Here is a 12,034-nt window from a genome sequence, read left to right as displayed (position 1 = left end):
ACTGAGTGGTGATAGATTGCAAGAGGGTCAGTTGTGCGATAGCCTCTGAAAGAGCTCAGCATCTTGGCAGACAAAGACCATTTAGATAGTCTCTTAAAACCCGGTACGCCATGTTCATATCTTTGCCTTTTAGCTAATCAAATCCCCAGCCCTTCTGAATGCCTGACAAGCAAAACCTGAAGCTGTGAAATAACGTCTGGGATATTTTAAAGTTTTATTGCACTGCAAAGAAGTATGGCTCAGGTTCATGTGTAGGCCACAATTCACCTTCAAAAGGTGAAATATGCATTACGGCGCTGGAAGAGTTACAGCATTTTCCCAGCTCTCAAACTGTTGGTGGTCCTCATTTCCTGGATTTTCCAAGTGTTCACCTACTTTTGACAAACACATTAAAATATTACCACTACAGCTGAAACATAGCGCTGCCAACTCAGAGAAGCCATTACTCCTTGGACAGTCAAGTAAGTAAGGTGGCTGTGGTCCACCGAAATAAACTCCCTGAACACCACAAACAGGTCCTCGTGGTCATGTAAGTCAACATTAAATCCACACCCAAGTGGAGCTGGCTCAGCTAAAGGAAGGCAGCATCACAGTGTGTGTGTGTGGCCAAAAATATACATTAACAATACCATGCGCGTCAAAAGGAAGGTCCAGTGTGTTTCCAGTCTTGATATATAAAAACTGCAGCATATGAAAGATAAGAGTTGTAGTCAGAAGTTACATACACTCATCATCTGCATGAATGTCGTGGTCGTTCTGGGCTTTTAATGATTCATTTGAACTGTTCTTTTTCCAGGGTGGAATGATTGTACAGCATACATCTCTGGGTGCACAAGTTTGTTCAAGTTTGTTTTTCTCTAATCTATGTGTATAGGAATAAATTCAAACTTGTGCACCCAATACTATTTTTTAAGGTCATTAAAGATGCCAGCTGTACAATTATTCAACCCTGGAAAAAGAGCAGTTCAAATAAATCATAAAAGTCCAGAATGATCATGACATTTATGCCCATGATGACTGTATCTAAACTTCTGACCACAACCATATGCAGATATTGAAAACAAAACGGAGACAGAAAAAAGATGTAGATAAGACTGCTTCCTGTGCTGTGTAATAAGTCCTGTTACTGTGTTAGACCCACGTGTCAGACCCAGATCTCATATCTGTGATGTGCTTTCACCCACATATTACTCTTTAATGATCTCTCACATGCGCAGCAGTGCAGACAGCAGGGAGTGTGGGTGAAATATGCAACATTTACACAAACACATAAAAACACCAAGAGCAGAAACAACTTTACATTTTATTTGCCCCACAAACAGATAAAAGGTGTAAACACAGAGAAAACAATATCAACAAGATGCAATAGAGCAAAGAGCAAAGGCACATGCTCAAATAGAGCATAGTCATCTTTGTGAAATATGAAGTTCGTGGTTTATAGCTGAAATAAAATCATGTTTCTACTGGCCTTTCTAAAAGCTGCCTTGGGGTGATCGCTGGCTCATTAATGTGTGTCAATATGTGAGCAGTCATGTTTAATAGTCTGTATCAGGGCAGGCACTTAACCCTATCAATATACAAACACATAATGTGTTGTCACTCCCCACATGCTGACACAGATATACACAAAGAAGCTTGCAGATCCTTTAGCTAAACCAGCTAATACCACACCAAACAGGTTTAGTAGAAGGAAGCCTGGGTCTGAACACTGTGGTGTGACGGATAAAGATCCGGATAAAGAGCAGGAATCCCAACTGTCAGAACCTGTGGGTAGGGAAAGTTGTTTGAGTCACACAGTTTTTTTCAGACACACTTAATCACTTTGTGTGTTTCTGTATTTACAGTGCAATGTGTGCATATGAACAGTCGTGGAAAGTATTTGCACCACACCAAGCACCGGCTTTGAAACGCACAACGAACCAACAAAAGTTTTATTTGACTTACATAGCTTCACCCTCACCCTCAACCCTCCCCTGCTTTGTTTAGTTCTATAAACCATCTGCAGGCCCTGCAGGGGCGGTTTCACAGGTAATCTGCTGAAGCGTGTCAAAGCATGTTACAATCTTACTGACAGGCTCCTAGAATTAGGATGTCATTGTGGGCACGAACCATGTGAATCAGATTCACTTCACTTCCCTCGGTGTAAAAGTAGAGTTTTTAGATCTGATAACCGTGGGAGAAATAAATCTAATTTCTGTGGAACTTCACAAAAACAAAAGCTCAGTGTCTATATTTCACTTGACTCAAAGAAGGATTGGATTCACTGCGCTGTTCAAAACTGGTTCCTCCAGTGTTATTCCGAAAAACTGCAAAGTTTCACTAATATGAAATTTATTTGGAAATTTGGAAAGTAGCAGTTATTTATGAGAAAATGAAATGACTTGAAAATGATTAAAATTACTAATTACTAATACTAATTTCAAGGGAAACGAGGGCAGTTCAGAGTTCAGTAGGAAACCCAGCAACATTTCTTATGTTGTCATGTTATCTATGTTTAAAGAGAGGGAAGAGCTTTATAATTAAATTAGGAAGATTCAGTTAATATCACACATCTTTATTTGCCTGTTCATCAATCAAAACTACAGCTGTTGGATATTTAGCCACTAAATACAATGACTGATCTTACTGAATAACGATCCTCTGCGTGTCCTAATCTGTCAGTTATCAAGACACTATCTGTATGAATGTGCAAGAGTGTGAGAGAGAGGAAGAGAGAGGGAATGTGAGGGGGAGAGACAGTTTTTGGTTAAGACCAGCCCCCTAAGCTGTTGCATGTTTCAGCTAAGGTCTCACTTCACTCCCTCTGCCTTGTCAGTTTGACTGTGACTTACTTGCTGCTCGTGTTTGGATTCTGATGACTGCACAGCAGATGAAGTGCAGGATAAGAGCAATTCAACAATATTTCCAAGGTAATTTCTTCCTTTCTTTGTGATTTACATGTCTGATTCAAAATGCAAGCGATTGCATTATTACAACTTTTCCTTTAGATATTTTTTTCACTTTGGTTGAAGTTGTGGCTTCTGTATGAAGCTTAGAATGCAGGTTTTACAGTTTTCCTGATTTGTGTAAAAATGTATTTATATCATATTAACAGACCTTTTCTGCTTTTTTTTTCTTTTTTTTACATGCAATTTGTAATCTTTGAAAGAAAAAAAAAACACTTTAGTTACGATGTACAAATTCTCCCAGTCACGTCACTTGATTGAAACAGAAATCCTGATACTCTTATGATCTCCATTCATATTTTTATGCATGATGTAGATTGTAACTGTAGAATGGAGGGAGTTAACACACAGCCACTATGGCCATGTTGCATTTATTTCCCAAATTCTTGCCAACAAGCTAAATGGGTTCAAGTCTCCAGACCTTTTGTTAAATGGTAACACATGACTCAAGAAAAGGGGGGAAAAATTCCTTCACACAAAAAGAGATTTAAAAGAATGTAAACTTAATCACCCCTGATTGTATCCAGCCTAATGGGTAAATCCATCAGTGTGTTTATATTAGAGCTTGCCAATGCTGTAAGCTTCAGACATACAGTTTCTGTATTAAATATTGAGTTTAAAGTACATTTGCATATGTGAAGTTGGCTTCAAACATACCTCACGTATACAATGAAAAGGAGCAGCTATGTGTGTTAAATTAAATGCAAAAAGCTGTGAAGGTTCTTGTCTAACAACCCTATAGTAACTGGCACATACCCCATACACAGCTGCAAAAGCTAAATGTCTGTGTGACATTAACACTATCCCTCTGCTCTCTGCATCTCATTAAGCCCAGCACACACAAACAACAATATTTACTTGGGCTCATTTGTTTTAAAGACTATCAAAAAGGTCATGTCTGCAATTTGCTATCATTAAATGAAAATGAGTGTGCATTTATACCTGTCTGTGCATATATGTGTCAGAAGATGCAGCTATAAATGTCATTTAGTCAGCCTACATTTTGTGGTTTCTGTGGAATTGTGATTCATCAATTTCGACGCATTGGTCCTTATGTGGCTAAATGTTGGTGTATTTTACCAGCAAACGTTCATTTTAGCATTTAAAAAAGTGACATTTTCAAGCAGTTACTTGAATTTTAAATGATTCTGCATCTCATCTTGCTATCATTTTTATGCTTTATTTTCTTGTCTTTTTGCAGTGTGTGTCTGGGCGCTGTAACCAGGCAGAGCTCAAGAGCACCGTCTTCTGGCAAAGAAAAAAACACATCTGGGGACTCTGGTGGATTACACTGTATAAACTGCATGTAATCCCTCCATTTATTGAAGGAGCGCTGGCATTTTTTGTGTGTATCCACTTGATAAATTCTTCACCACTTCTACTGCTGAAAGCACGTCACCAAAGATGACTTTGTAGCTACTGACACCCAGAACAGAAGAAAAGCAACATCAAGTATGAAGGCTTTAAATTCTTCTCTTGGATGGACTCCAACTTCAGCCCCCACCTCCTCTATCCCATCATGTTCATGCCACTTGCAGTTCTTTTGTGAATACCTGGAAAAATCTGTCATTGAAAAACATTACAACTACACTGACAAGCTGAGCAACCGCGATGGGCTCAAGCCTGAGAGCATTGTGTTCCTGGCAGTGTGTGTCCTCATCATCCTGGAGAACGCTATTGTTCTGATTGCCATTTGGAGGAATAAAAAGTTCCACCTGCCCATGTATTACCTCCTGGGAAACCTGACCTTTTCAGACTTGCTGGCTGGCATTACCTACATGGCCAATATCCTCATGTCGGGAAAAAATACTTTAAAACTGACACCCTTGGTGTGGTTCATCAGGGAGGGAGGGGTTTTTATCACTCTGGCTGCCTCTATTATTAGTTTACTAGCAATTGCGATTGAACGCCATGTCACAATGGTGACTATGAGGCCATACCATGGGGCAAAGCGTGGACGGATGTTGGCGTTAATTGGTGCAAGCTGGGCCCTGGCAGGGTTTTTGGGAGTACTCCCAATTTTGGGATGGAACTGCATCCACAGACTGGACCAGTGTTCAACGGTGCTCCCACTTTATGCCAAAAGCTACATTCTGTGCTGTGTGTCTGTGTTCAGTGCTGTGCTCCTGGCCATTGTGGTGCTTTATGTGCGTGTTTTCCGCATTGTTCGTACCAACACACAGCGCCAGCGCCTCGGCCTGTCAGGCAGCATGAGGAAGGGCCTAGCCAGGAAGTCAGAGAAGTACATTGCTCTCCTCAAGACAGTCACCATTGTATTGGGAGTCTTCATTGCCTGCTGGCTGCCACTTTTTGTTCTCCTTCTGGTGGATTTTTTCTGCCCCACTGACTCCAAATGCTCCGTGCTCTACAAGGCTGATTACTTCCTGGGGGTAGCCATTTTCAACTCACTCCTCAACCCCATCATCTATACACTGACCAGTAAGGACATGAGGAGAGCCATTCTGAGGCTGCTCTGTCGGCCGTGTCTAATGACCAAAGATGGGCAGGTGAAGAAGATTGGGATACCCTTCCTGGAGTGCAGTTTCAGTAAAACTGAGGTGCCCTCCCACAAGTTAGAACCGGGGCTGGAGACCACCATTTCCTCTGGAAACATCATCACCACACCATCTCCAATTAAAACCCTTTACCCTAAACTCTTCAAGTCATAAGGACATTGACTGACTGAGTCCAAAAAAATGTGTGAATGGGTTTCCCACTGAACAGAGGACATGTAGCACATCCTGTAGAGACAGACAGTTCTGGTTTTTCAAATAGCTATAATCAGGGGGGCGTATGAAAGATGATTTCTCACCTTTAACAGGTTACATGTGGTGCAGTTATGACAATTTAACTGAATCAACAATTTTCATTTTGATAAAAAGACCAAACCAAAGGTGAAAGGATGCAATTCAAATGTGAACAAGCAACGCTTTTTTTTTTTTATGAATATGATGCTAGCAATGAGTCTCTTTTATTAATTTGCACTGACATCTGCATCGTTGGATTCAGTTTCCTGTGCCTCTGTAGTTTGTGTGAAGCCTAGAAGGACACTTCTATAAACTCAAAGACTAAAATACTGAAAAATATGTACTTGCTGGAATAATACTGAGGCTAATTTTTCTCTTCTTGCAGTTTCCTAAAATGCCTTAAAGTCAGCATAACCACTCCTAACAGTTGCAGTGTATAATCTGTGCATCTGCACATACCTGGCCTTCGCTGGTTCGAAGACTGATGGTGTGCTAGATTTGCACAGATAAACGTGGGGTTACCCCAACACATATCTGTGTACGTGATGTAAAGGAATTAGGATAACAGGAAAGAGGTGGCGCTGTTGGTAAAGCATGCATATATAGTATGTGGGAGAGGAGGCGCAGAATTAAACCTCCCACAGTTTTGAAATGACAGATGCTTAACCTGACTGCGGTAGACGTGGAAAGTTGTTGGGGTCGTGTCCAATTTTTTGAAATGTCAGCCTGACATCTGCAGTAAAAACTGCTACATTGACAAAATGTCAGCATATCTACCATGGGATTAACTGACAGATGATGTCACAGATAATGCTTACTTTCCACTGGCTGATAACCTAACTCCAACTGAACCCAAATCAGCTGCCATTGCGTCACTTCAAGGATTTATGTTCCAGCTCATGAAGAAGAAGCCTGTTAAGAAGAAGCAATTAACCTTCATCATTCAGCTGCATCACAGATTTTATGGATAAAAACATTCCTGCCTTTGTAAGCTACAGGTCATGCTGAATTGGTATAAAATTACCAAACAATTATTCCTTCCTTTCACTGTTCATTAGGATAACACAACATTTCTGGTTATAGTTTAAGGTACTGAATTATTTTTTATTATAAAAAGAGTGCAGTCTTTCCAGACATTGATTGAATTGGGGGGGGGGGGGGGGGGGGGGGGTGTACTTAAAGGTAAGCAGTGAACTTTCTGTATTTGTGAACATGTTTTTTTTATATATATATATCTGTATTGTAAATTATATATATTTTGTAACAAGAAAAGGTTAGCAAAATTTCTTTTCATAAAAGAAATAAAATGTTTTCCTGAAACATTTCAGCTGGTTTTTCAATTTATTTTCACTGTTAGTGCCTGACAGCATTCATAAGTGTGTCAGTGTGTATTAGTTAGTGTAGCTGTGGTTAAAAGAAGAAGTACCACAGGAAGTCAGCCCCCTTGCCTCACATCTGGTAATGGCATTGGCCTACATACATCAAGCTCTGCCTGTCCCAGCATGGCTTAACCACCAGACAATGCACCTTTTATTAAACACTCAGACTTTCTTTTTCTCTCAGCCTGTGGTGAAGAGTGACTACCCCATCACTCTGATCTGTCCTCCTCACCAGTTCGAGTTAAAATAGAGAAAAATTATCCAGCTGTCACGTATCCAGTTAATTGAGCCTCTTTGGCAAGAAAAATAAGTTTAGTACCTGCATCTATGTCTAAATTTGTCTTAAAATGCAGTTCCAAAGCTCCAGTTAGGAAAACACATGAGCTAAACGACTCTGTGGTTTTTCAGGGGGTTTTTTTTAGATATCAGATCACTGTTTAAAAAAATCTCTCAGTAATGCAAAGCACGCCTAGTGTGACAGATAGCAGATAATTTACTTTAAGTGTAACTTTCAGTGACCTAAGGACATACTGTCCAATAACCCTTGCCTCATGGCACTAGAATATCTTGGATATGATTTGTACAGTGCAGGTGTTTCTCCAGATGTTTGCTGTATCCATGAGCACTGTGCCTGCTGATAGAGGTCAACAAGTCAAGGAATCTTTCCTGTCCTCCAGCTTCCTTCCTGCTACAGCAAACTCAACAGGTTACAGGTCATGACCACCAGTGATTGTCCTTGTGTGCCACGGGTCCAGATGAAAAATCTGCACTTTTACTTGCAGACTTTTGGAAATAATCAGAGCTCAGGAACTGATAGTACAGGTGTAGATGCGGTCTTAACCTTCGTTGAAGAAAAAGCATCCATCTAGGAGTGCCAGTTTGGTGCCTCAAGGCTTACTTCAGCAATCTCCTCTTATCGGATATTTACAGAGACCCGGCAGAGTCTATAAGTGAAGTATGAAGCAGGACTTGTCGTTTCACATCTAGGATTTGTAAGTCCTTTTAACCCCAAGGTATATAGATGCAAGCTTATTATTAAGATTAAGATTAAGATAGTGTTTATTTGTCACATGCACAGTTATACACAGTACAATGCACAGTGAAATGTATTTTGTACCTGCAACCATATATACACACACATATAAATAAGAAGAATAAAAATAAAAAAGTAATTCACACTATACACTATACTCTATATACTATACACTATACACACTTTTACGTGGAATTATAGATTATAAATTATAATATTTACACTGTGCAATAATGGTCCAGTTAGGGCTCAGAGTTGAGCAGACGGATGGCTTGTGGGTAAAAACTCTTCTTCAACCTTTCAGTCTTAGCCCTCAGGCAGCGGTAACGCCGGCCTGATGGGAGCAGGGAGAAGAGAGAGTGTCCGGGGTGGCTGGGCTGTTTTAGGATCTTCATGGCCCTCAGCCTGCACTGCTTGGTGTAAATGTCCTGCAGGTTGGGGAGGGTGGTTCTGATGGTCCGTTCAGCTGAACGAACCACCCTTTTTAGGGCCATGAAGTCCTGCTCGGTGCAGTTTCCCATCCAGATGGTGATGCTCCCACCCACGATGCTCTCGATGGTGCAGGTGTAAAAGTTCCTGAGCACCTTGAGTGGGAGCTTGAAGTCTCTCAGCCGCCTGAGGAGGTGGAGACGCTGTCTGGCCTTCTTCACAGTGATGTTTATGTGATGATTCCAGGACAGGTCCTGTGAGATGGTCACTCCCAGGTATTTGAAAGTGTCCACTCTGTCCACCTCAGCACCACTGATGACAAGTGGATGGTAGTCCCTCTGCTGCTTCCTGCTGAAGTCCACGATCAGTTCCTTCGTTTTGCTGACGTTGACGTATTATGAGCTGTGAATTCTGGCTGCAGGGCTTAATGGTCTTTGTTATATACTAGCAGCTCATTTCCACATGATTTAAGTCATTTTTCATGTCTGAGCTGATAACTCAGGAGTAAGTGTTTATGCCTGCAATCCCACAGTTAGCTTTTGGCGCCACCTTATGACTGTTTAGTAGAACATGAAATTCTGTGACCTGAATTACGTGTTTTGTAAGACGGGAAGGAAAAAAATAATAAACTTAGTGGTGTGTCAGCACCTGCTGCCTGCAAACAGACGCATCTCAAGCTGTTTTGTAATGTAGTAGCCATTCATGTTATAAAATAGAAATGACTAAAGTACGGTAACTGCAGGAAAATTACAGCCACGTCTCTGAAACACCATTATGCTTTACCAACACCGTTATCGTTAAACAGTGCTAGTTCAGTAATTTCCTGCTAGAGTTTCAACAATCATTCATGCAGTTTTATAATGGTGTTACTGCATTACTTTAGTTATTTCCCCATAATGACATTTACCATTACTTGTAGTAGCGAAAGGTCCCTTTTTATGTTGTTAAAAAGTACATCCTTCACAGATTTATCTTGTGTGCTGTATTTGAGTCCGATGCTGATTGTCGGCAACGCTTCAGTGTTTTTGGCTCCCTGCCAAAAATTGGCCTAGCTTTTCCTTCATTCTGAGAATTCTTTCTCAATAAAAGCTCCCTCCCGCGGGACGCATTTGTCTGCCGTTACTCGTCATCGGAGGCGGGCCCGCGCTTTGGTGGCAAACTCTTATTGTGAAGGCGAGATGAGGCCGGCACAATGCTTAGTCACGCTGAGTTACAGCTTTACCCCTCCTTTCTGTGCGGCTCACAGCTCGGCAGAACGCGATGGAGGAATTCTTCTAGACCATGGTAATTTTCTGTTATTACAAATTTAAGCAGTCATTAGCGATTAATGCCAGTTGTCTGGACGGATTTGAATTTTGTGCGCGGGTGTTAGCAGAAATATATTTTGACACGGCTTTGTTAGCATGCTTGTTGCGGGGTCGGCTCACAGCCGTTACTCTACTGTCTATTATTAGGAGCCTATTTTGCTGTCAGCTCTGTTTCCGAAACGTTTGACTTGTTGTTTTAAGGGATTACGGCTCTTTTACCGAGGGACCTTCTGAGTTCACCCTCGTTGCAAACCCTTCAGGACCTTTAGCCCATTCTGCTTGCTCTCTTTTGCCTTTGCATGCCAGTTCTCTGGATTATTTTTGATCAAAATAAGATGAGAAACGGTCCTCGTAGACTGGGGGCACACGATTGCTTTTTGTGTGCTCTTCGTGTCAGGTAGATGGCGCGAAATCTAAGTCCGTCAGGCTTATGTAAGGACCGACTTCACTTCTGGGTCATGTTTTGGTACATCCAGTTCCACGTTTGCTCGGTGAAGGTTCACGATGAGTCACCGAGGAGAGCTGGTTGCCAAAATGCCCGTGAAACGCGCTGCCTTGTGTTTGTTTCTCTCCTGGCTCGACAGCTTTTGCTGGCTTTGTAGTACAAAAAATCGCTGACACAGCTGTAGGTGTACCTCAGACCAAACTGTTAAACTTGTACAAGTCTGTTCAGTTGTTGTGCAGCTCCGCTGAAAGGCATCCAAGCACTACAGGCCTGAAAGTGGTGCACAAATGAGGGTGAATTGAAAGCGCATGCATAGGGCATCTTTTTGACTGTAGCCATCGATGATTAATAATCCAAATTTCTTGTCAAGATTGGACCTGCAGCTGAAGATCTAGCAGCATCAGCAAAACCTGCCGCTTATTTCTAGAGCTGAAACAATCATGAAGGACGACCAGCCTAAGAGAAAATGTGTCTCGTTGATTTATTGTTCAGGTCATCTTTTAAAGAAACATACTAGGTTTCTGTTTCGTTTGAGCTTGTCACTTTTTAGGATTTACTGCTTTCATCTCCATGAGGCTTCCTTGTTTAGTGTCATGTACGAGTGACATTAAATTGCACTTTTAAACCTGTGATTGACGGCTTTCTCTTGTAGTTGCAGTAATTTAGCAATGGCATGTGGAGCCTTCGGATCTCCCACATGTATAGCTAATAAAATGTCTTAGTAGATCACAAATACATCCAGTGTTTGTCAGTTGATCAATCCCAGCAACAGATATGTTTAGAGTTGTTTGGACCCAGTTACACCAGCCTGTTACCGTTCATCATACCCCAAAACAAAAGCTTTTATTGATGAAATATCAGAGAAATGCAGCAGGTACAGATTGGGGCTTGCAGAGCCTGTTTGTCAGTGAGTTGTTTCTCTGCTGTGGAAAAGCAGGAGAGTGTGCAATATGTCTCCCTGTCAAACAGTTTTACCCAGAATCAGAGGGTGGGGGGTTGGGGTGTTAAAAAAGCACCGCAGTGAATGGGAATGTTTCCATATTACAGTGGCTGACTTCCTCATGACGAGTTCCATGACAGCCACTGACGTGTCACCATCTGTTGGTCAAATAATAACCCTCAGGCTTGGGAAATTCTTTTTTTCCTTAATCATTAATGATTACAAAGAACACAGTAACCTACTTGCAGAAGGTGCAAGGCCATTTAACTTGGCCTTTTGTACTGCGTCCTCTTATCATTGCTTCATGTAACGATTAGTGCGTTGTGTGCGTGCGGTGTGTGTGTGTGTGTGTGTACACATAAACCTATGGGGTGCTCTGTTATATAACGAACTCTCACAACAGTGTTGTTGCCTGAGTAATTCAGACTCTTTCCTGATCAGAGCGCTTCCAGTGGGCGGTAACCACGTGTTCCTTCTATTGTAATGTTACTGTTTCAGGCAGTTCAGGTTCTGAAAAGAAGAACGTGAGATTGGAACGAAAGACAGGCCTTAAATTTTCAACTCATTTGTATGCAGCAGTGAACCTGATCCCACATATTCCATGTAGAAATATTTGTTTGTAAGCCAGTCTGCAGAGTCATCTCCTGCATTGGATTCCGCCAGTAAAAGTACCTCTTGACTCTGATTTAAAAAAAAAATTGTTTGTTTTTTTTGTTTAAACGTGTCTGGAAGACGCTGAAATGAATGTACTTGGATTCTGCTGTTGGTTGCACAAACTGTTCCCTCTGTTCAAGCCCCCACTGGATTGG

The 12,034-nt window shown here is 41.5% G+C and overlaps 1 protein-coding gene across 1 annotated transcript; it reads left to right on the top strand.

Moving 5' to 3' along the window:
• The first annotated feature begins 2,787 nt into the window (after positions 1-2,787).
• Positions 2,788-6,822, top strand: LOC115784303 (sphingosine 1-phosphate receptor 1-like). The gene is made up of 2 exons (XM_030735476.1): positions 2,788-2,909; positions 4,147-6,822. The coding sequence occupies exon 2, from the start codon at positions 4,400-4,402 to the stop codon at positions 5,612-5,614; it is 1,215 nt and encodes a 404-aa protein (XP_030591336.1). The 5' UTR covers positions 2,788-2,909; positions 4,147-4,399; the 3' UTR covers positions 5,615-6,822.
• The last annotated feature ends 5,212 nt before the right edge of the window (positions 6,823-12,034 follow it).

Source organism: Archocentrus centrarchus, chromosome 1 (assembly GCF_007364275.1).
Source record: "Archocentrus centrarchus isolate MPI-CPG fArcCen1 chromosome 1, fArcCen1, whole genome shotgun sequence".
Classification (NCBI taxonomy): domain Eukaryota; kingdom Metazoa; phylum Chordata; class Actinopteri; order Cichliformes; family Cichlidae; genus Archocentrus; species Archocentrus centrarchus.
This window is presented reverse-complemented; position numbering and strand designations above follow the sequence as displayed.